At 35.5% G+C, this 26395-nt stretch overlaps 1 protein-coding gene across 1 annotated transcript in view; it reads left to right on the top strand.

The window, feature by feature from the left end:
- Nucleotides 1-26395, top strand: part of git2a (G protein-coupled receptor kinase interacting ArfGAP 2a) — a 35798-nt gene that overhangs the window by 5181 nt on the left and 4222 nt on the right. Inside the window, exons 5-17 of the mRNA XM_056457525.1 lie at nt 698-792; nt 1045-1090; nt 2773-2824; nt 4774-4846; nt 4937-5034; nt 6778-6889; nt 6986-7128; nt 9317-9466; nt 13215-13493; nt 20951-21033; nt 21256-21447; nt 23821-23976; nt 24661-24724. Coding sequence (XP_056313500.1) covers nt 698-792; nt 1045-1090; nt 2773-2824; nt 4774-4846; nt 4937-5034; nt 6778-6889; nt 6986-7128; nt 9317-9466; nt 13215-13493; nt 20951-21033; nt 21256-21447; nt 23821-23976; nt 24661-24724 — 1543 coding nt within the window. The remainder of the gene's footprint in view (nt 1-697; nt 793-1044; nt 1091-2772; nt 2825-4773; nt 4847-4936; nt 5035-6777; nt 6890-6985; nt 7129-9316; nt 9467-13214; nt 13494-20950; nt 21034-21255; nt 21448-23820; nt 23977-24660; nt 24725-26395) is intronic.

The following is a 26395-nucleotide window of genomic DNA, read 5'->3' as shown; positions in this document are numbered from 1 at the left end:
TTTATCGGAGGGAAAATCTGATCACATTAAGCAGTCTGTGAACATGTCAAACCAACGATCAAAAGATCACAGATTTTAGCCAAGGATTTCAGGAATCTTTTAGATTTTCTAGAATTTGTCTCCGATGACGAAATCCTGGTTGAAATCTCACAGTGTGAGCAGGGCTTTAGAGTGTGAGTGTGAGAGATACTTTAGCGCTCTTACCTTGATATGTTTGAGAAAATCAAAATACGCAGCTCAGCTCTTACAACATTGTAAACATAGTAAGTATCTTTATACATTATAATTTGCTGTTTTAATCCATAGAACGCCATATAAAAGCCAGAAAACTTTTTTCACAGGCCTAAGGTCTAAAGGGTGAATGCTGACAATTGATGATCAACAGTAAAACGTATAAATTGTACCTCTTGTACCAACAGGGAAAACCACCAACAATAAAAAATGCAGGATTATATGCTGTCATCGCTTTGCAATCCAAAACTGTAGTTATCATGGAGGTCAATGGGGCAAAAACAGCCACCAACATAACCAAGGGGTTGTCAATATGAACAATGCAAAAGGATTAAATGTTGATTCCTATTACTGTAGTACAGTTTTCACAGACTATAGTGTTGAGGGCAGCATTTGGCACATGACCTTAAAGTTCATAAATAAAACAAAATAAAAGCCATAACATCTTTGTGTTGTTTGCAATCAGGCAGGCTGGCCATCAGGACCTGGCAGACAGACTGGTGGAAATACAATACGAGCTGACAGACAGGCTGGCCTTTTACCTCTGTGGGCGGAAGCCTGGTGAGTCAGATGTTATCATGATGTGAACTGATGTTTCGATATCCAGCTGCATGCATGAAACCTTTTAACAGCGCGCTTTTACGTTAATCAGATCATGCTATGGGTTATGGTCTTAAAAGCTCTAGATGGCTCAGTAAAATACCACAGAGATGCTGAAAGCAAGCTTGATGTGTTTTAATGCATCTGTGTGCATCTTTATCAGTGGATTGTCAATAGTAACTGATTCCAGTATGTCAATATATTCTGTTTCAGATCACAAGAGTGGACAGCATTTCATTATACCACAGATGGCAGACAGGTAGTAATGATCTCATATTTTCAGATATTGTTGTATTAATGATACTGGTGGCATCGTTGTTGTTGTTGTTGTAGTAGTAGTAGTCATTGTCGTACTCATAGTAGTAGTAGTCATTGTCGTAGTAGTCATTAGCTATGTTTCCATCCAACTGTCTTTATGCACATTTTGGAGATGCTCATAAAAAATCAGTTCATCGAAACGCCAAGATGCACATACATTTTGAAAATGCACATTAAATCATTATGTGCATAACTGAGTAGGATAAACTTCTTATTTGATAAGAAAGGATGTGCAAAAACTACGATGTAAACGCTTTTACTGAACAAATTTCAATATGCGAATTAAAAAGGTCATGTGATTTTGTTATAGGAGATCATATGATGATAAAAATGTCTGAGTTGACAAACCCAAAGGCTGAACACATAGTAAAACATCTGAAATGTTGTTTTGGTTATTCTAAAACGCCCAAACCGTTTCAGTATTAGTGTTGTTATATTACTAATGACTTCCAGAATCAGAGCGCCTGTGCTCCGCGTCTCACGCCTTCAAACCGTGCGTTCACTGCGTGTCAGGATTGCGCTCTGAGGTGCAAGTCATTTATTAAATGAAGAAAAGATTCACGCAGCTTCTCCCATCACAGCAAATTCTGTTTTTACTGTTGATATTTGGTGCCAGTTAATCAGGAAGTGACTGTTTTGTTCTCTTTGACTGGATTCACTAATCTTTTATGTGATAAGCTAGTTTTGCGCACAAAGTTAATTCATATTTTTGGATGGAAACATAGCTATTGTCGCCGTAGTCATAGTAGAAGTCATTGTCGTTGTCGTAGTAATTGTCATTGTAGTCGTAGAAGTAATAGTCGTCATTGTAATCGTAGTGGTAGTTGTCATTGTAGTAGTAGTCATTGTCGTAGCTGTTGTAGTCGTAGTAGTAGTCATTGTCATTGTAGTAGTAATAGTCATTGTCGTAGTCATCATTGTAGTAGTTGTTGTAGTCGTAGAAGTCATCGTTGTATTTATAGTAGTCTTTATTGTCATAGTCGTCATCGTCGTAGAAGTCATTTTCGTAGTAGTCATTGTCGTAGCCGTCGTAGTAGTAGTCATTGTCATAGTAGTAGTAATAGTCATTGTCGAAGTCGTCATTGTAGTAGTAGTAGTAGTTATAGAAGTCATCGTTGTATTTATAGTAGTCTTCATTGTCCTAGTCGTCATCGTCGTAGTAGAAGTCATTGTCGTAGTAGTCATCGTCATTGTAGTAGTCATCGTAGTAGTAAGGTCATTGTCGTAGTATTCATCGTCCTCGTAGTAGTCATTGTAGTAGTTGTTGTAGTGGTAGTCATAGTTGTAATAGTCTTAGTAGTAGTTATTGTCGTAGTAGTAGTAGTCATTGTTATAGTTGTTGTAGTAGTTGTTGTGGTAATAATAAAGAAATAAACTATTGAATCCCAGAAATCTCTACCGAAGTACTATTTTGAACATCTAATTATTTTTTTAATCAATTATTCTTTTAAACTTTTTTTTTTTCTTTGCTGCCTTTGATGAAAAAGAAATGTGTAAGTATTTTACAACAAGAATAGCAACTGAAATTGAATATTAAATTTACTTTCACACTTTCATTTGTTATAATAAAATTGAAAAAGTTAAGAAAATGATTATTATTTACAATGGTATTCCCTTTTACAGCAGTGTGGAGTTAACAGAGTTTGCTAAAGCTGCAAAAAGAAAACTACAGTCTGTAAGTGAACTCTGCTTTATTATTGTTCTATTAACATGTAATATAAGAATTATTTTTATCCTGTGAGCATTAAGCTATTAAATAATAGTGGTGGCTTAGACTGAGAGTATCTGTTTTTGCTTATTTACGTGTATCTATGGAGAGAGGCATGTAACTTTCATTGAAATACCTATTTGTTTTTTGTATGTTGTATTGTTTTTTCCATGTTTGTGATGACTGCAGCTGAGGGCAAGAGCCCAAGACAAATTTCCCTAACTGGGACAATAAAGTTTTACCTTGCCTTATCTTACCTTACCTTTTAAGCAGTGCATTAGCATATATTAGTTCAGATTTGTTTTCATTATATTTTTGATTGGTCTTTAAAAAGATACAGTATTGCTATTTTCTGAGAAAAGTACAGTGAAACTAAAATCTGAGACTGTATGCTTTAAGTTAAATTGTAAAAAAATAAATGTTTGTGTAAATACATATGCATAAGTGGGTGGCGTGTTGGCTCAGTGGTTAGCACTGTCGCCTCACAGCAAGGTGGCTGGTTAAAGCCTCGGCTGGGTCAGTTGCCATTTCTGTGTGAAGTTTGCATGTTCTCCCCGTGTTGCCATGGGTTTTCTCCGGGTGCTCCCCCACAGTCCAAAGACATGCGCTTTAGGTCAACTGAATAAGCTAATTTGGCCGTAGTGTATGAGTGTAAATGTGAGAGTGTATTGGTGTTGCAGCTGGAAGGGCATCCGCTGCTTAAAACATATGCTGGATAAGTTGTTGGTTCATTCCGCTGTGGCGACCCCTGATTAATAGGGTATATGTCGAAGAATGCTAATAAGACTTTTAATTTGTCAGTAACCTGGGTTAAGCACTTCCGGTGAACTGTATGCCATTGCATCGGCACGTTTAAGGTCTGTTTTCTTTAAAAATCAGCGATCTCCACTGGCTGAGTGATACCCGATATAAGGTGGGTCTCAGTTTATGCTAGAAGCACTGCATTAAATTACATTTTTTCCGCCATGTCATTTATTTTACCCCAGTATATTCAATGGAGCTTCTGCGCTAGCCTGCCGATTCTGACAGGCGTGTGCGAGTAAACGGCTTTTTGTCTCGTTTTACGCTTGAGCAAGTAAATGAATGCCAAAGTCTATTTAACTGATTGTATTATAACTACATTACAACATCAATGCTGTAAAAGAATAGTTTATATATTGTATAAAATGGAAAAAATCTCACAATAACAGGTCACCGGAAGTTTATCAGTATGGAAACAACACTAGCTCGGCATATATTCTATAAAGGGACTAAGCTGAAGGAAAGGAAGGAAAATTTGTATAAGTTTAAATGTATGTGTATGTACAACATATGTATAATATATAAAATGTGATGTGTAAATTTTATACATCTGTTGCTTAAACCCATTTTACACCTGGTATTAAGATGTTTATAGCACCCTTACAGCACCCTGATGTGATTGAATGCATTAAAACAAAAGGCCACCTGCATTTAGTCTAGTGACCTAACCTGCATTTGTTACGCGACATGTTGTGAGAAAGCGCACCAAAAATAAAACTTTCAAATCTAAAGATAAAAATTGTATCTTTTTTTTGTTTGTTGGCTTGCCTTCCAAGATTAAAAAGGAAGGGTCTCCATGAAATATCGCAATTCACATTTGAACACGTGCTAATAGTAGATGGAAACCCATAATGAATTTTGGCTGACCACTGGTGATCAGATCAGTGAAAACGCATGTCATTACCTGGTGGAAGCAGAGCCTTAGAAAGCTTAAGTGAGCTTTGTGTGCACAGAGGAAACTGTTAGGCTTATTTCTGAAGCAGATGGCCATTAAAGGCCCCAACCCCCAAAACAGTTATCTGTCAGTCATTCAGACACTATCTTAATATGCTGTTTAACCTGTCTGCAGACATGCACTTTTACAGCCACTGAAATAATTCTTAATATCATTGCAGCTCAGCGATCATTTGTTTGAGGAATTGGCAATGGATGTTTATGATGAAGTGGATCGACGAGAGACAGATGCAGGTGAGATAATCGACATTAGATGAACAAATGAAACGATTTACAAATGTGCAGCATGTGTCACAATGAGCTTTTGCTTTGTATCTGGTGCAGTTTGGCTGGCCACTCAGAACCACAGCACCTTGGTAACAGAGACAACAGTTGTGCCTTTCCTTCCTGTCAACCCTGAGTACTCATCAACACGAAACCAGGCGAGTTCTAAAAAAACTCTTACGATTTCACCAAAGACTTTTTAACAGGAAATCGAGATTTTGCGCTTCGTCAAGCAACATTTAATAGCACCTTTCATGCAGTGTTAGAGGCTGCAACAAGTGCAACATGCAGAAACTTGGCAGACGATCATGCAACTAGAGATGTCACGAATTTGAAAGAAAAAGGGGAAATTGCATGAAAACTGTTAGCTTTGACAACCCAGACCACAAAGATGCATGTTATATATAGTACTGTGCAAATGTTTAAGGCCAACATTAAATCTGCTGCTTTACTGATAGTATAATGGATATATGTGACCCTTTAATTTATTTAAATGTATTCAGGGTGAATAAATTATCTTTTAGTTGATGTATGGTTTGTTGGGATAGGAGTTAGGTTAGAGTTTGAACTATTTTGATTAAATTGTTGAAGACATGTGAAAGACGATGTTGGAGAGAGGCTGTTTGTCCAGAGGGGTATTGCATGAAAGTAAGATAAGGCATTAACCTGGGATTTTGAGGCTATCCTGGCTGAATTTATCCTTGACTCAGTTGCATGAAAGCAGTTACTACGGAGATTTATTCTTTGCAGCTAACCTGCTCAAGAGCAGGCTAACAACCAGCCTTTATCCTTTGATAAGATTTATCCTAGTGATTTATATGTTCGTTGTGTTGTCAATGCTACAAGAAATTAATTTGTTTTGCGGTTACTCCATGCTCTTGGCTGTTTACATATATTTTCCAACTATTAGAATTAAAAAGAAGTATGTTTAATTGTATTAGCAATCATTTTATATACGTTTATGTATATCTGTTTTAGATTGAAATATAGGGGAAATGTAGATAAGAGAGATAAAAAAATAGATGAATGATTGGAGAAAAACTACATATACAGTACTCAGGATAAATGAGTACAGCCCCTTTTAAAAATGAATATTTTTATCTATTTCCCAGTAGATATATACAATAATTTTTGGTGATTTTTAAGTGAAACAGTTTCATTAAACAGTTATATTCATGGAATTTATGGAATTGTGAATGTTGAAATTGTTATTGTTGAAAAGTACAGATAGGTTTTAATCCATCATGCCCTTCAGGAAAGCACTTTAGTGGTAATGGTTTTCATTTGTAGCATGAGAATGATCCGCTAATTGCCGTAAAATCCTATTTATAGAAAGAATACAGCTGATGAAACACAGACAGTCATGAAATGGCCTCCACAGAGTCCAGATCTGCATATTATAGAGGCTGTATGAGATCACCTGGACAGAAAAAGAAAGATACAACACTCTTAATCTAAAGGAGAAGCCTGATATTACACAGCACATTATTTCAGAAAATGTCATGACAATTAGAACAAAACAGTTCAAGTGCTTGGTGCCTTGGCACACATAGTCAACTACTTTCCAATTTCAATAGAAAGAGCAAACTGTGAATTTACTTAAGTGGTTTTGTGTTCACAACTACTGCTAAAGCTAAACTAAAAAAATAGCTATTCACATAATTACAGTTATTGAACTGAACTGACTCATTTGTACTGAATAATGACCGATTTACAGAAAACTTATGTTGTGTTAATTATGTTATGATACCCCTGCATCTTGTTATCATATTTTACAATCTGTATAGCAGTTTTTGAATGCTGGAGTGTGTCCTGATCTGGTTCTTAATCTATAAGACCAACTTGACTTTCCGACAGTGAATATGCAATGAAATCATTTAATATATATTTATTATTTCCAGGGAAGACAAAAGCTGGCAAGATTCAACGCTCATGAATTTGCCACACTTGTGATCGATATTTTAAGTGATGCAAAGCGACGCCAGCATGGAAATCCAGTCCCAAGTCCTAAAGGTACAGCCTGCCTCAACACACCCAAACCTTTAGTCTCTAATTGAATTTTGAAGTTCTTGTTAATGTTTCATGAATGATATATCTACTTCTTCATAGACAATGTTGATGTATTCTTCAAAAGTGGGGGCAGCCGTCATGGAAGTGAAAGTCAGGAAATTGACCAGCCAGATTATGACAGCGTGGCATCTGATGAGGACACAGATACTGATTTACGAATGGGCAAAGCAGACAGAACTAAAGTAAGACTAACGTAATAGTATTATGGTCCCAAATTTACCTGAAGGGGTCAGGACTAAAGCTGGATTTATACTTGTGTCCTTCTCCGCGGCTAGTTGAAAGTTGTCAAGGCTGCTATATCTAAAGGTGCAGTATGTAAGTTTGACACCCAGTGGTTGAACTCCTGGATCAAAACCAATGCAAGCGCAGGTTGCCAGATTGAGGAGTGAGTCTGACTTAAGTCGTGTTCTAAATTAAAGCAACGGCATGCGATAGAGGGACTATTTTCCATGTTTTTGTTCTAACCAACACATTGAATTTATATATTAGAAATGGCTTCTATTTCTCACAGGAGAACAACAGAAGCTGACAATGATCATCTCAGGTAAACCTCATGTGCTTTACTCAGTGTTAAATGCTAATAATGTGAATTTGAATGCCATTTTACATGGCATTTATTGCCATACTACTGAAAGCAGCAGCAGATAGTTCACCTCAGATCTTGAAAATAAAATAAACCGTTTGAATTTGAACTTCAGAACTAAACACATATCCGTGATTCAGCATGTACATTTAATAATGTTAAAGTTTAATATGTATTAAATAGATTATAAACCTTACCATTTCGTGAGTGAGTGCATATTCTGTGCTTCTGAATGGCTGTTTTTCAATTTCTGTTATGCTTCGCCTGCTGCAATCAGCCAATTGCTTATCATTGCAAATCACATTAGATGGCACGGAATTACAATGTAACCTGCTCACCTAATGTTTACATTCGTAATATTTATATCATTTGCTAATTTATAACCTCATGTGGAACTGAGTCTGCTTCTCATTTCGGAGTCTGCTACTGTCCACTGGAGGTTGCATTTCAGACGCATGCTTTCAGAGCCTTTCTGAAAGAAAGAATGAAATATGCTATTTTTCACCAAGGCAACCCGGGTTGCTGAAAAATAATTGACTAAACTGTTTTGGTAATTTTAACCTGCTCAATGCCAAAGACAAACGTTCCGGCACGGACAACACATTTTTAACGCAGAATATCTGACTTCAGCATTGTTTTTCAGATAAACAAGAATGTCCACTTGCCTGTTTGTTAAATGTCTACAAACATATTATGGCATTTTTATGCTTTAGAAAAGTCAAACTTACATGCAGCACCTTTAAAGCATTCGCTGTTGTACTATTATTTGTAACATTGAGGCAACACTATTGATAAAATTGTGGTGAGTTGCTAAATGAATGAATTTAAAGTTTGCATGAACCGAAAGTTGCTGAGACGTTTATTTCACTAAGTTTATGTACTTCCAACTGAAATGAAATATTGAGTAGGGGGCAGGGCTTTCTTGTGCGCATTATTTCCTAAAATGCAAACTTGTGGTAAGTGAGGGTATTTAATATGCAGTTGCCGTGGAAGCCATCTGGTTGACGTCAACAGAAGGACTGCCACTCCAAAAGCAGACGCAGATGGTCAGACTCTAATTAAAGTTTATCAAAACAAAAAAAAAATCAGTGGAGTAACTTGCACAGATCAATTGTTAACTTTAAGAATAACAATGTGAGCTAGCAAAATAAACATTGCAAATTTTGATTTCAAATTATACATAAAATGAATAGGTTGTGAATAAGACTCAAAAATGAAAAAGTTAGCTTTTATTATAGTTGTGTATTTTTTTTCAGAATTTACTTAAAGTTATGCACAACCATGCACAGTGTATGGATTGGTTTTCCTCAAAACATTTTTGGGGGGGATTTCTAAAGATGTGGCACATTTATCCAGCTCAGCCAAACGTGGCTCCAAAAAAAATGTTTTTAAATGTTTTTATTTCTGCTGTTTTCCACATTAGTGTGTATGCTCAAATTGGCGCCCTTTGTTAAGTCACAAATCGTAAATGTTAGCAATAAACACAAGCGAAAATCGTCACAATGTGCACCGGAACTCAAAACCTTTTTTTATTATTACAAAAACCACTTATGAAAAAGCCAATTTGCCAAAAGGACATTTCTTTATGTAATAGTGTTGCTAAACTCTACAAAACAGCCTGTTTAGCTAAAACTAAAAGAGTACAATGCCTTTTTTATCCATAAACAAAGAGCAACAAAAGAACTTAACTCAAAGTATATCAGGATCTTTAGAAATTAGTCTTATGCCTCAAAATATTTAAGTAACATGCTGTTTGTTGGCTAATGTTTAACTTCTTTCCTCCTCAGAGTCTGGACTCGGATCTCTCTGATGGACCGGTTTCTGTGCAGGAGTTTCTGGATGTGAAAAACGCACTCTCAGCCTCCGAGGCCAAAATTCAGGAGCTGATGAAGGCCAACAGTAATCTGAATGAAGAGCTGAGATTAATGCAGAAAAAGGTACCAGAGATTCAGCAGTGAGCGCTGAATGTCCTGGTTGAAAGAGCAAAACCCATACTGTCTAACTCCTGCACAAACACCTCTTCTCGACATTCCGTCTGACCTAAAAGTCACGTTATGATTATTAAACACCTCTGGAATGCTGATGTCAACGTAATCTTGAAATCCCTGCTGTTGTGTTCAAATAACCAGCATGACCTCGACCTCTAAACCACTGTAAAAGATGTTGTCAATGACATGAAGGCATAATATACTGACCATGTCTAAACTGCAGATGATTTAATTGGCATGCTAACCCCTCTAACCACAAACCTGTTCCAGCGGTCAGCTTTTCCATTAGCATGACTCATTTTAATTGGCTGTCTCTATTTTCATGTACGTTATGCAGGGGTTTCCAGAATGCAGTCAGCTCTGAGATAAAAAAATAAAAATAAATTATATTTTTGAGTATAAAGTAATGCTATTGAGCTGAATTTGGCTTTTCAGTTTCCAGATATATATTTTTTATTACTATTTTCCATTAACCACGAGACCCATTCAAGAATTGTCCCGTTAAACGATAAATTCTAATTCCATTTGTGAGGATTTGCTGCAATCACTGAATTGTTTATTGTGGTAATGAATGAATCAAACTGTGTTTTAGTAAAAGATTCACAGATATTTAGTGGCTGGGACCAAAACCAAAAAATGAATTGTGTTAAACATGTCTTTGTGTAGTTGTTGGTATTAATAATAGACTTTTTTATTATTATTTTGTGAAATTTATTAGTATAATTGAATTTTTTTTATTGAAGTATCACAAAAAAATTGACAGAAAATGTTTTAGAAATATATTGGTTAAGATTCAGTTTTTGTTTGTCAACATGCGTCTTTTTACCAATATTTATAAAACTGCTATTCTTTTCAAAACCGATCACAAGTATTGAACGCAGCAGCTTTTGTAAATACGATAAGGTTAAGATGTTATGTAATCATTTGAATGAAAATTGTGGAGGCCCACTATAGCCTCTTTCACACAGATATTCTAGAAAATACACAGATAATTCGAATTGACCCATGATCATTTGATTTCACGCTGCCATTGACTTTTTTTTCCTGTTGGACAAAAAGTACAGTATTTTAGGTTGTCTTAAAATCAGACAGTATTTTATTTATAACATTGTTTTCTTGACATTGCAGACTATCAAAACTCAAAATGCAGTCAAACAAACAAGTTAAACTGAGTGCTTTCTTTCAGACTAAAACTTATAAATGCTATTTTCAGTGACCAAAAAAACCATAGATATATTTCCTAATGGTCTCTTACCATCTCGGGAAGTTACAGTCAGTTTTCTGGTAAATAAGAAATGCTGATTAGTGTACTTTAAAAGTTATGGATGGTTTTGATTCCAAACTACTTTTAATTCTCCCATGAAAAGCCAGTTGGTGTGTTGCTAAACGTTTCAAATATATGTTTTCCTCACAGAAGGTGTTTTTTTTCCCCCAGATACTTTTATAAATGCCCATTATTTGAATAATTAGACTTGTGAGATTTGTGTAGACTGTGTGGCTTTGCATTAGATGAACGTCTGACTGGGTAAAAATAGAGAAGATGAAGTCCCAAGGCTCTTTTGCATTTCTCTACTGATTCTGGCCAACATGTTTGGCTGGATCTGTCCATCTCTTCTCTGAGCTGTAGAGTGAGTCTCTGTCTCTCTCTCTCTCTCTCTCTCTCTCTCTCTCTCTCTCTCTCTCTCTCTCTCTCTCTCTCTCTCTCTCTCTCTCTCTCTCTCGCTCTCTCTCTCTCTCTCTCTCTCTCGCTCTCTCGCTCGCTCGCTCGCTCTCGCTCTCTCTCGCTCGCTCTCGCTCTCTCTCGCTCGCTCTCGCTGTAGATTTTTAAGCCTGCCTAATTTGTGCTCATTCTCTGAGCATGTCTAGACATTGCTTCTGCCAGTGCCTGCATGTTAATCTGCAGTTATTGCTCTTGAGAAGTAGTAGTTTATTGCGCAACTCCATTTAATGGTTTCCTAAATGCTTTCGTATTTACTCGTACAATCTAAACTTTTATTTAACTTTTAAGATTTTAGCTGATATTTGCCATAAATTGACAAATACTACAGTAATTAGTTTTGTAGAATGTAATCCAAGTAAATATCCCATATTTATGTATGGAAATTGGTTTTAATGTAACAATTTATTTTGTTATTAATATTTAAATTTGATAGTTTTTTTCAGATTCAGCTCAATCCTACAAACCTTGTACTGTAAGTTTGTGAATTAGAACTTAAAAAAATTATGATTTCTATAGTACATCTCATATACCTAATATTAATGCCATTTCAACTAATTGGTTGATAACTGGATCAGATTAAAGGGTTAGTTCATCCAAAAATGAAAATTCTATTATTAATTACTCACCCTCATGTCATTCCAGTCCCTTGAGATCTTCGGAACAAATTAAGATGTTTTGGATAAAATTCAGAAGCTCTTTGTCCCTCCATAGACAGCTAGGGTTGTGAGATAGATGTTCAAAGATGTTCAAAGACAAGAAAAGGAAAAAAAACCCTTGTGAAAACATTCTATGTGGATCAAATGTAACCATACAAATCTCCAAGAACACTTCTGTGTGCCAAAAAATGGTAAAAATGACTTTAACAATGTCTTTAATGTCTGCTGAAAGGGATTAGAGAGCTCTCAGATGTCATCCAAAATATCTTACTTTGTGTTCTGAAGATGATCAAGGGTCTCAGGGGACTAGAAAGACATGAGGGTGGGTAATTAATAACAGAATTTCCATTTTTAAGTGAACTAACCCTTTAATCTCCAGATAAATGTACTGTATCCATGCAAGCCTGGATTATTTGCTGTTAATATTGTATTCATTCAAGGTATTCATTAAAATCCTCTGTTAATTTATTTTCCCCTGGCCATCTAAGATATAGGAAGCTTTTATTAGTTTAACTGAAACCAAGGTTATATAATTCAAGTAAAATGATAGTAATGCAAGTAAATGAATAAATGCTAAAACAAAACGGAGGCTGATTTATAGGGATAGTTCACCTGAAAATGAAACATGTACTCATGCTTTACCAGTTCTAAATCTCTTCAAGCTTCTTTCTTTATTTCCAAGCCATTGATTACATAATAAATATTGCTAAATTCTAAATTCAATGGCTCGCGTTGGCTCAAATAAATGATAGGTGAGTAAATGATGACAGCATTTTTTGTTTTCTGGCTGAACGATCCATTTTTGTAATGCTCTTAAAGCAACAACCCACTTTTTTTTTGGAAATGGGCTCATCTACAACTCCCCTACAGTTAAACATTTGAGTTTTACTATTTTTGAATCCATTCTGTCGATCTACAGGTTTGGTGGGAGCACTTTTAGCTTAGCATAGATCATTGAATCGGATTAGACCATTAGCATCTCACTCAAAAAATGTTAAAAAAAAGAATCTTGCCAGACCCTGAGATCGGTTGAATGGATTAAAAAAATGGGAAAACTCAACTGCTCAACTATAAAATGGCCATTTCCCCTCCAAAAAGTTTGGTCTAAGAGTGTTAGTTTAAGAGTGTCACGCAAATGGATAGTTTGCCAAAAATACCAATTTCCAAGAAAAGAAAAGGGGTGTTCCTTTAAGTGGTTGTTTTTGAACAGAACACTGTTATTTATTCATTAATTGACCTATTTCCCTCCCCTGTGAGCTCAGCTTTGCTCTAGTTTCTGCTCTTCCTTGCGTTTCTCTGGCTTACTGGTGTTTCTCTTCAGCTGCAGTCTCTGCAAAGCGAGAACAGCTCTCTGAGGCGGCAGGTCTCTGCTCAACAGCCCTATCAGGCCCCCGGCGGCCCTGACCATCCCAATCCCTCCAGTCCCTCCTCCTGTTCCTCCTCCTCCTCCTCCTCTGCCCTGAAACGCCACCTGTCTGCGCGCGCCAGTCGCCCCATGTCTATGTATGAAACCGGCTCTGGCCTGAAGCCCTTTCTCCCCAAGGGCGAGACCCCTTACCCTGAGGAGACCTTCCCCACCCTGCAACCCTTCCCAGCCTATGTAAGTAAAGACCTGCCTCTCGCTGCCTTTTTCCTTCTTCATTTTTCCTTTTCTAATGTTGCTGCATGCTAGCGTTCCGGTTCTTGGAGCTTCATGAGTTTTCAAATTTGTGTTCAAAAGTTTTTGGTTACTCAGAGTACTTCTTCACTTCCTGTTGCATCCTATTGCATTTGTTCCTCAATATTTCTGTTACATGTTTTAGTTTCATGTGTCAGTTGAGAGTTACATACTAGGCATGTGTTTATGGCCGACCCAATGCACACAAGACACACAGTCCCATTCTCACTGCTCTATGTATCATGATGGCATCTTAAAGGCATGGTTTTATTTTGCATTTCAAGTTAAAGGTAAAAGTGCACGAAGCTATTTTTTTTGTTTGTTTTGCTGACCAAAAATGTTGGACCAGTGTCCAATAATTGGGCTTTCCCTGAGATAAAGTAAATCATATTTGGCTGCTCAATATGTTTCATATAAAACGAGAAAAAACAAGACTCAACTCATTATGTTTTTCTAAAGTATTAATGTGATGACTCACTCAGAAACAAAATGCAATTGTCATTGGTCCCCATTGATTTCCATAGTATTTTATTTACTACCAAGGTAGTTTTTTCTTGGAAATGGCCGTTTTACAGTTAAAACAGTTGAGTTTTACCAATTTTTAATCTATTCATCCGATCTAACGGTTTGGTTGGGCAATTTTAGCATAGCTTAGCATAGATCATTGAATCAGATTAGACCATTAGCATCTCATTCCAGATTTTTTTTTAAGACTCTTGCCAGACCCGGAGATCAGTTAAATGGATTAAATTATGGAAAAACTTGATTATGTCTGACCCAATGCACAAGACACTCAGTCACATTCTCACTGCTCTCTGTATCATGATGTCATTTTAAAGGCATGGTTTTATTTTGCTTTTCAAGTTAGAGGTAAAAGTGCACAAAGCTGTTTGTTTTGCTGACCAAAAATGTTGGACCAGTGTCCAATAATTGGGCTTTCCCTGAGATAAAGTAAATTGTATTTGGCTGCTCAATATGCTCCATATAAAATGAGATAAAACAAGACCTCACTGCTCATCAAGTTTTTTTATAATATCAATGTGAACGCTCACCCAGAAACAAAAATGCTATTATCATTGGTCCCTATTGATTTCCATAGTGTTCTATTTACTACTATGGTAGGTTTTTGTTTTTTTTTGGAAAAAGAATAAGATAGAATATCTTATAGAATAAGAAAAAACAAGGCTTGACTCATTATGTTTTTCTAAAGTATTAATGTGATTGGTCCCCATTGATTTCCATAGTATTTTATTTGCTACTATGCTACTCAGTTGGGACCAGTTATTCACATTTTTTAAAAAGTATCTGCAGTTGACGACAGACATTTCAGTTGAACGAAAGATATTTTGAAAAATGCTGGTTGCCGGGGCCCATTGACTTCCATAGTATTGAACATTCTTCAAAATATCTTCTTTTGTGTTCAACAGAAGAAAGAAACTAACAAAACATACATGAAGGAGATTAAATGATGAGGTCATTTGCGTTTTTGGGTGAACTATCGCCTTTAGAATAATTGAGGGTTTTTCAGTGTGAAAGGTTGCTTGGTGCACTTTTGAAGTGATATTGATATTGTTTTCAATCACAGAAATATGTTTTGTACACATCACGGTTTCTCTAGATTGTACTTTTCAGTATCAACTTTTGTGTGAAATGCCACGTTTTATTTTCAGTTGTCCTTTATGCAATGTATGTTCCGATTCCATTTCTTTTCTTTATTATTTACTATGGATTGTTGATATTAAAAACAATGTTTTAACCCTATGGCTTTTCATTGCTTTTACTACATATTAATGCTGCTGATTATTTAAAAATGCATGGAAACGTTGTGGCTGTTCAAACCTCATTTATCTGTCATTACTTAACACTTACATAAAACTACACATCTGTATAAACTTGCTCAACCATTTTACACTGAAGATTCATTTCTTGGCATTAGATCTTGCATCAAAGTAACAATGAACACATTAACAGCATTATTAATCTAGATTATTGTTCATTTTATAAATCGAATATTGTTCTTAATATGGGGCAGCAGACGGTGGTGCAGGGAGTAGCGCAATCGCCTCACAGTAAGAAGGTTGCTTGTTCGAGCCCCAGCTGAGTCAGTTGGCATTTCTGTGTGGAGTTTGCATGTTCTGCCCGTTTTCGTGTGGGTTTTCTCCGGGTGCTCCGGTTTCCCCCACAAGTCCAAAAACATGCGGTGTAGGTGAATTGGGTAAGCTAAATTGTCCGTAGTATGTGTGTGTGAATGAGTGTGTATGGGTGTTTTGCAGTCATGGGTTGCAGCTGGAAGGGCATCCACTGTGTAAAACATTTGCTGGATAAGTTGTCTGCATACGCTGTGGCGACACCAGTACAAAAATGCTACAATTTTAAGGCTTAACTAGGTTAATTAGACAAGTTAGGGTATTTAGGCAAATCACTGAATAATGATGGTTTGTTCTGTAGACTATTGAAAAAAATATTGCTTAAGGGGGCTAATAATATTGATCTTAAAAAAAAACAAACTGTTTTTATTCTAGCCAAAATAAAACAAACTTTCTCCAGAAGAAATAATATTATAGGAAATACTGTGAAAAATTCCTTGCTCTGTTAAATCATTTGGGAAATATTTGACACAAAATTTAAATTCACGGGAAGTATAATAATTTTGACTCGATCTACCAACCGACACACACAGGTATGGGAAGATAAAATCCATTATTATTTATTTTAATTTCTTTTTATTAATTCATTAAATGAATTGATTTACTCCCCACATTGTGTCACTTTCTGCCTGAAGTCTCATTTGGACCCCTTTTCCTCCTACCTCCCCTTCCTCTCCTCCTTCCCATCTTGTTTGCGGGATGAACCTGTGCAAAAGGATAAATACGGGACCGTCCCAAAGCTCTCTCCACCCTCCTTCACAAACTCTTCCTCCACTTTCATCCACCCCTTCTCCTCCTACTGTTGTGCTCCGCCAATCAGCATGAACAATCAGTCCCTCCATCAGCGGTCCAGAGGCTGCTGTTTTCAGCTGATACGCATTTAATTTCTGCCTTGTTCATCTTCATCCCCACAGACTGCATTTATTTTTCATGTCCTGTGTGTTCATTTCCAGAATGTACTGCTCAGAGCTCGTCCACTGCCGCTTGCGCATCTGTTCAAAGACGTTTTGCAACGCTACAAGCTTTGAGCTGAAAGTTAAACAATTAGAATATGCACTTATGAAGTGTGTGTGTGTGTGTGTGTGAAGGTTGCAGCCATATTTGGAGCTGTTTTTCTGTCATCATCTTACATTACATTTGAATTTAGTTGATTAAATTGTTTTTAGTTTTTTTGCCCACACTTAATTTTACAACTAATACAAATTTGGGAATTTATAAGAAGAGATTTATATAAAATGGAAGCAGTTTCACAGAGATCAGCGAATATACAGGGAGAAATATTATTACAATTCAAAATGGGTGATTTTACACGTTATCTGTAATTTACTTCAGACGTTTATTAATGTAAATATAATTTGTTTATATATATATAAAACAAATGAACAAAAACGAAAGGAAGAATTGATGAAAGAAGGAATGAACAAAGAAGGAATGAAAGAAAGAACAAATGAGCCAAAGAATGAATGAAAAAAAAAGAATGGACGAACTAAAGAAAGAAGGAATGAAAGAACGAATGAATGAATTTACAAAAGAACAAATGAATGAAAAAGAATGAATGAACAAAAAAATAAATGAATAAAGGAAAGAATGAATAAATGAAAGCAAGAACAAGAAAAAAAATTCTGAAAGAATGAAGGAAAGAAGGAAGAACGAGAGCGAATGAACAAAAGAAGGAATGAAAAAATAAAAGGAAGATAGAACAAATGAAAAAAAGAAGGAATGAACAAAAAAGAACTTACAAGCTGGAAAAAGGAGAGGGAATAAAAGAGAAAGAACGAACAAATAAAAAAGAAATGAACAAATGAAAGAATGCAAGAGATACAAAAGAACGAAGTAAACTAATAACAAAGGAATGTGAATGAAAGAACGATCTTAATAACAAATGAATGAATGAAAGAACCAATTAAAGAAACGACAAATGAAGAAAAAATAAAAGAAATAATAAATGAATGAAAGGAAGAGCTAAAGAGAAAGAAAGAACTGCACATGGATTTACATTGATGTTAACAGGAAGACGTGTGTAATACACACAAGTTATTGTGAACATGTCCAGTAGAACATTAAATAGATTTTTCTGACATCATGTGGCTAATTAACCCAGCACAATGACCTGTGCCGCCCTGACAACACACTGCTTCAGTATTTTGTTACACCAGTAATACTGCTGGCGTCTGACCCCATTACCTCTATCCTAGAGCACAGCAGATCATGCTTCACTGAGACTGTCAAATATATTTACAGTAAATGTGTGACTTCACTGTACAGAAGTGCACTGATCAGAACCATGACCCACATCCAGCTCTAACCTTGCTTTTCCCCCCGAATACACTCTATTTCAGAGCTTTACTTTAGCCGTTACATCTGCGGGTATAGGAGCTTCAAAACAAAGATGGCCAGCCTGATAAATATTCATGATACATTACTGTTTAAAATTCAGTCTCAGTAAGATTTTAGAGGTGCCATGAAATGAAAGTTCTTTTTTTAGATGTTAGTATCAGTATTATTAGATTTTATGATATCTATAAACTAGTTGGCTCCAAAACAGTGACAAAATTCACATTTAGAAGACATAAAACTGATGGAAAGCTTGTAGTTTGTCACTTCTGCTCAAATGGATCAACTTTTTTTTTTTTTCACGTCACCTCTTCAGTTTCTCAGTCGTGACCAATCAAATGCTCTCTAGTATCTGACATGTCCTGCCCCCTTCATGACGCTTCACATTTGATGCACTTGAGTTCAGCCACCCTCACTGGCAGAGTGGTGATAAAACAAAACTCCATTGGCTGTTTTTTAAAAGGGGAGGAGCTACACCATGTCCCAGCATGACACCATGAGATTAAGTCAAACATTAAATAAAAATGCACATTTCAAAGCACTTCATACAACCTTAAAGGGGTTTTGAAAGCTTTAGTAATAGAAACTACAGAATACTACTAATACTAATACTGAGTAATAGTAAATTACATGAAGTGGTGTTCAAGACGGTAATTAAACCTTTCTAATCATGACATGACACAAAGCATGAATGTGAATTATGCATGCATGACAACTGTTATTAAGTGTCATTTGCTCAATAGTGTAATTTTAACTGCATTGACATTGTTTATTATGACAAATTGACATAAACACAGCACACCAATCTTCTTTGCCATGACAACTTGACATTACCAAAACAACATAACTTGTCATAAATCTGTCATAAACATGATTATCATGAGGCGAATATTTTTCTTTTTACGTTTTCAGTGGTACAAGCTGCATTTTTCTTTAAAATGTCAAAAAATATTAATGACGCTGTTAAAAATGATCTGACCACTTTTTTTCCACTGAAAACGTGATCAGAAAAATATTCATGGCACAATTGTAATGGTAAGTCATGCCAGTTATGAAAATTGGGACCTGTTTATAATGGCTTCATGACAATCATGTTTATGACAGATTTATGACATTTTATCATAAAAACAAAAACAGGTTGTAATGTATTTGTTTATGTCATAACAAACAATGTCATCTTTGCATTTACAGTGTCACAGTGTGTGTGTGTGTGTGTGTGTGTGTGTGTGTGTGTGTGTGTGTGTGTATGTGCGTGCACGCATGATATATTACAATCTATAACTGTAATTGTATTTTGATTAAAATTAGCAGTTTATTGACCCAATACACTGTAAAACCCAAAAAGTTAAGGTAACTCGAACCATTTGAGGAAACCGATTGTAACAAACCATTTAAGTTCAAAAACTGATCCTAATGAGTACTGTGAACTTAATCCATTTAAGTAAACAAAGTAATTTGAGCACAGTAAAACCCAATAAATGAAGAGAACACAAACCAACGGAGTACTGTAAAACCCAGTAAGTTAAGGCAACTCAAACCGTTTGAGGAAACTGATTGCTACTAACCATTTGATTTAAAAAAAACTAATCTATATGAGTACTGTGAACTTACTACATTTAAGTTGAAGTAATGAGGTATTTAATTAACTTATTACCTTCAACACCGAGTTCAAAACTCTTCAATTGAGCAGAATTAACTTTCAGTAAATTTTGAGTTAACTACACTCATTTCATTTGATAAAGTTGACTGTTGGGTTTTACAGTGTGATACTAGAAGCAATACCAAACCATTTGAGTAGCTAGATATTTGTTTGGACTTAATTTGTTGAACTCATTTGATAACTGAACTTAAAATGTGTAACTTACTTATGCTCTTAAAGTTTGATAAAAAAAAATTATCAACACAAATAATATATGTGTATATGATTCTGTACGGTATAGTCATATAGTTTACAGTACTCAAACCATTTTGTTTCAAAACTTAAATGGTTTGTCGCAATCGGTTTCCTGAAACAGTTTGAGTTAACTCTGGTTTTACAGTGTAGCATTAGTTAATTGCTTGTTTATAGCATGACCTTAAATAAAGAGCATATCTTTATATCTTGTGATTCTGACATTTTTTTCCATGCAAAATTGAGGGCTAAAAGGCCAAAATCATGAGAAACAATTTTGATGACAAAAGTCACAAAGTACAAACAATTGTGATTTTTTTTTTTTTTTGAGAAAAGTCAAAACTAGTAAAAAAGATAGACTTGAAATTTTGAGGAAAAAAACTGAAAATGTTTATTTTACTTAATTAACTTTTTACTTAATATTAGCATGTTTTAAAAATTCTTTTAGGATTATTAATTATTTTAATTCATATACATTTTTTTATTTATATAGCACATTTAAAGAGAATTATAGTTGACCAAAGTGCTTAACAATGTAAAAAAAAAAAAAAAAAAAAAATAATATATATATATATATATATATATATATATATATATATATATATATATATATATATATATATATATATATATATATATATATATATGGAAAAAAGCTTATATTTTACTTCGACATTTAAATCTCACAATTCAGATTTTTTTTATTGACAATAAATCAGTTTTGCATTTATAGGCTTTGTTGCAAATCTGAATTTTCCACAATGCTGATCTTATCATTTTAAATAAGATTTTTTTCTTATTAAAGAAAACGGATATGAACTCAAAACTGTCATTTAAAGCGAATATTGTCCGAAATATAAGAAGTCACAATTTTATATTCTGTGGCAGAAACAAGCTTCTAGGCTAGATTGTGTTGGCTATACATGTTGATTTCCCCCCCAAAACCATCCCGCACTCTTTCTAGATCATTAGTGACTTCACATTCTTTTACCTTGTATTTTTAATTTTTATTTTTTTGGTCTCTTTAGGCCTCTAAATTTGACAAGCAGAGCAGCGTATCCGATGGCGACTACGACAACACCGTCAACGAATCTGATCTGGACGACTCCGGGTGTGTGTCCAATTCCCTTTTAACAACCTAAAATTCAAATAACACCTCTCTCAAATTCTGCTGGCAAACAAACCCAGTTTTTTACCCCTCTTTAAATAAGAACTGCACGTCCTCCACCTTAGCCAAATGTGCCAATAATGCTATAAAGGCATCAAGTAACCATGTGTCCAGCTTTAACTCATCCTGATGCCTTCTTCGCTCCGTTTATACGACCTCCTGCAGTTTTGGCCGGAGATGTCGCCTTCGCAGCAGTGGCTGGCTGGGAGAAAGCGGCTCTATCCCTGAGCTGGAGGACCACGAGTTTGAGCTGGACCCCAGTCTACCCAGCACCGAAGACGTCATCCGGAAAACTGAGCAGATCACTAAAAACATCCAGGAGCTGCTGAGGGCCGCGCAGGAGAACAAGCATGAGAGGTGAGCCTTAAAAACGTCTTATATTTCTTACATCTTCAAAAACAAAACAAAACTATCTGATGTCATCCAATCCCCTTCTGTCTTTCGTTAACTTCTGCCACATGTTTAACAAATCCACATGTGAATGTTGGCACTTTTCATGAGTTGGGTACAAATTGTTTCAGCATTGTTTAGGGTGTAGTTCAGTTCATTTGGTTCAGACTGAAAATGTTTGACTTAGAACAGTAGCATACACTGTGAAAAATTCTTGCTGCCTTCATTTTGTTGCTTTTAGTTAAATCAAACGAACTTTTCTGGTCATCTCAGCTTACATTAATCAAACGCACTAAAAAATATGTAGCCAAACTTTGTAGACCTTAAAAACATTTAGCTGAAACTTAATTAACTTATTAAAATAAATTAAAGCAACATAAAAATATTTATTGTCTTGATTTTTTTTTTGTCATTACATTTTTTAGTGTAGAATAGACCTAGAGTAAAAATAAACTGACCAATCAAAAGTCATTATAAGGTGTATTTTTATTTTTATTTATTTTTTGTTCTGTGATGCATAAAATGAAATATGGATGCATTTTATTTTACCATACAGTAAATACAGTATAGTCATTATATAAACTCTGTAATAAATACTAATCCTAAATCTTCAGTACCTCTGCACCTTAAAGGGTTAGTTCACCTAAAAATATAAAGGATGTAATTAATTGCTCACCTTTATGCCGTTTTAAACTAAGAGAAATATCTTTGTGCACACATAAAACTAACATAACATTTTTATTTAACCATCTCCTCTCCTCAGTGTCAGTATAGGGCGCACATTCCTGTGTCGCAATTCTGACATTTGTACATCAATCCCTAATGCTTGTGAATGCGTGCCCTATACTGACACTGAGCAGAGGAATCTGCTGAATAAAGTCAATATTTTTTGTCAGCATTATGTGCTCACAAAGTATCATATAGCTTCATATTGCACTGTAAGTACATGTAAAAATGAGGTGCAACAGAAAATATTTTGAAGAAAAGGGTTTTTACTATATGGACAGAAATAAAAATTTAAGTAAAGGAGAACTGAAATTGTTTGGTCATAACATTCTTCAAAATATCTACTAAAAAACTAAAAACTGGTATGGAACCACGTGAGGGTGCATAAACTTTGACAAAAAATATAATAGTTTTAAATAAGTTTTCATTAACCCTTTAAAACATAAGCAACATACTGTGTATAGTTTTTATTATATATATATTACATAAGTGATCTGATAAATTGTCTAAATAATTCCTCAGCTTGAAAAGTGGCTAGTTGCTTAGATTACATTTTACAACACTGACCTCATTTTGAAAATGTGTAATATAAATATATTTGTTACATTTTCTCATTTTATATAGGCCTTCATTAATTAGGGTCAGTAGGATTTAAAAAAAGTACAATAAAATAATACACTGCTGCAATATTATTTCCATATTGTTGAAATAGGTTTTCTATTTTAATATAAACATAATTATTTATTCCTGTGATGACAGTTAAATTACAGCAGCTTTTACTCCAGTGAAACTGATTTTGTGTTCAAGAATCATTTCCATTTATTAAAGGGCATCTATTTTACACTTTATACAAGATGTAAGATAAGCCTGTGGCTTTAAATGAAAATGAGCTGCTTCTGCCCACCCACAGTTCCCACGTGCGTGCCTGCTTCTCATCATGCGTTGCCTCAGATTAACAGAACAGTGACAGAGACAGACTCGGATGAAGCTGAAATACAGCTCATTATTCAAAAATACCAAGCTTATTTCATGTATTTGTGGTGGAGTTTATTCAAGCCTTTCTGAAATGATGAGTCTCACACGAATGTAAAATTTTACTGTCTTTATTATGCTGTTTTAAAACCGTTTTAAACATAAAAATCACAGAGAGTTGTAACAAATATTACAAATATTACAATTCCAAGTTTATTTGCAAAAAAAAAAATCTGTGGACGTGTTTACATGTTATTATAGAAACATGGCGCCTGTCAATCAATTCAGTGTGTGGGGAAAACCACACTCCTGCGTTACGTCACTGGGATTTGGATCCTATTTCAACATCAGGAAATTTTAAAAAAGAGACTTGTTGGGTTTCTAGCACTCCAATATCACCGCAGACACACTATACCTACACACGGTTCTGTCCAAACAGCTTACAAAAGATGATTTTCATCACAGGTGAACTTCTCTACCTCATTAATGAAAAGTGTTTCCCAACCATGAAATCCATCATCAGTCCATTCATACATTTCCATTTTCTGTCTGTTCTCCAATTGTCTGTGATCATCATTTGGGGTCTGTCCTGTCGGTGGCCGCGCTCTGTTTGGGTCCCGATCTGTCTTTTTCCCCCACCAGTGCACCATGTGAGCAGAGGGAGAGTGTCCGCAGACTTAGACACAGTCTTGGTTGTTTCAGCACACTGGTGCCTTGGGCAGACAAACCCCCGTCTCCCATGCAGCCCCTCGGCCTCAGAGCTCCCCATCCAGCCAACCCCAACAACCCTGCCTCCTGGTACTCTGGCCTCTGTCCCTGCCTCACAGGCACAGTGTCTACCTCTACCCCTCTCTTCAGAACTCACCCACTAATCTCAACACGAATGTCACCTGCATGATTACTAGAATGTCTCAGGCTGAAGGCCTTGCGCTCTCTTCTCAACTTCGCTTTTGTTCGCAGGAACTCGTGTTGGTTTCTCTTTTAGGAAATGGCTTTGTACTGACATCCATCTAACATTTTAACTTTTTGTTTCTGCACTGGTTTGTATTTCACTGCAAAAAAATGGGATTTTTAAAATTTTTCAATTCATTGATTAAAAAAAAAAAAGCCAAACCTATTTTTAAAATGAGATTTACCCTCTAAAATATGGGTTTTGCTGAAGATGCATCATGTCTGCTGCACAACTAGCGTTTCAAATAAATCTGCATGGTTTGGCGTGGATTATTGCACAGAATTTGAAGTTATATGTATCTGTAATTTTTCTGTGTACTATTATAAGTCCGAATGGATCACTGTTATTCAACAAAAGGTATTTTAAAAGGCAGAAAATTATTGAAGGCAATATTATAGACCAATTATTTTTTTCATTGTAGTGTAAACGTTTGCTGTGGGGTTAGCTTAAATTTCCACTTTCAAAACTCATTTGCGATGGTTTTTATTATAAGATTTTAATACAGCATCTCTCATTTTGTCCTCTAATAGCTTTGTACCCTGCGCAGAAAGAATACATGTGGCTGTGAATGAGATGGCGGCTCTGTTCCCCAAGGTAAGCAGTTTCTCCCCACACTTCATAAATTCAGTGCAAAAAAAAAACTGTAAGGTGCACATTTTGATGTACAAGGGCCACAAAAGGTACATCTAGATCACTTATTTATTTCTGAATTGTTTATATTTGTTCTGATGTTATTCAGAACTTTTTTTGCTCATTTGTCAACATTTGGTCATTTAATACAAAGGTCCCAAGATTGAACCTTAAGGGACACCACATGCTAAAAAGTCAGATTTGTAAGAAAATTCGCAGCAAATGTCCTATCCTTTAGATAACTGAGACATGTAACCTGAATTCAGCTTTAAATTCTATGTTTAAGAATAATATTATGGTTGATAGTGTTAAATGTGATTCTCAAACCATAAATGCTGTGTGTAGGCCACATTCTCTAAAACCTTGGAAATAAAAAGCAGTTTTGGAGATATTTTTTAAGGATTGAATATATAAACTGTATGTTTAGGCATGCCATTTGATACAAAGGTCCCAAGATCGAACCATGGGGCACACCATTTTCTAAAAAGTCAGATTTTTAAGAAAATTCACAGTAAATGTCCAAACCTTTAGATAGCTGAGAGCTTTAACCTGAACATCAGCTATAAACTCTAGGTGGTTGAGAAGAATATCAGGGTTGATAGTCAAATGTGACTTTTACATCATAGAAAACCATAAATGCTGTGAGTAGGTCACATTCTCTAAAATCTTGGAAATAAAAAGCAGCTTGGAGATTTTTTTTAAAGCATTGAATATCAAGTTGTACGTTTAAGCATGTCATTTGATACAAAGGTCCCAAAATCGAACCTTGGAGGACACCACATACAAAAAAAACATTATCACAGTAAAAGAAAATTCACAGTAAATGTCCTAACCTTTAGATAGCGGAGAACTGTAACCTGAACATCAGCTTTAGACCCCAAGTGGTTAAGAAGAATATCATGATAGATACCCAGCAGGCACAGGACGTCAACATGACGTCAGATTAACATTGTACCCCAATGTCAGAGGACGTGTGCATTTTGTTTGGAAATGACAATCGGGTTGACATCAGAACCCAGCGTCGGGCCGACGTAAATGTCCAACCTAAAATCAACCAAATAACAATGATGATGTTACAGCTTGACGTTGTGTGGACGTTACCACTATGACATCTATCAGACGTTGGATTTTGGTTGCCATACCTGATGAATAAATGACAGTACATGATGTCAATACCTGTGTTTTTTTTGCAACCGGGGACCAGTGTGACGTCATGTGTGATGTAGGTTGGTAATTGGTCTATATGTGTGAGCCCAATGCAGGAGTGCATTAAACCAATGCAGTTAAACACCAGCATATGCTTTATTCTTAACCCTAACCCCAAGTAATAACAATGACACGCATTCAGTATTAATCCACACAGTGGCAAAGTTGAACTATTTTGAAAATTGACCACACAACCTCACAAACATATTTACATCAGTAAAGGAGGAAGCACGTGTTACATTTTCAACATGGTTTTGAACGCAATATGTGAATAGCCCCATAAAGATTTAACCTGAGAGATACATTACAAGCACTGAATATATGAGAGTTTACAAGCCGCGCGGAGCGATTACAAGTTACAACACACAATTAAACACATATTTTGCAAACTAAAGAAAAGGAGACAACAATTTTAATCACACTTACATG

This window comes from Danio aesculapii, chromosome 5, assembly GCF_903798145.1.
Source record: "Danio aesculapii chromosome 5, fDanAes4.1, whole genome shotgun sequence".
Lineage (NCBI taxonomy): Eukaryota > Metazoa > Chordata > Actinopteri > Cypriniformes > Danionidae > Danio > Danio aesculapii.
Note: the sequence above shows the minus strand (reverse complement) of the source record. Positions and strands in the feature narration are given on the sequence as shown.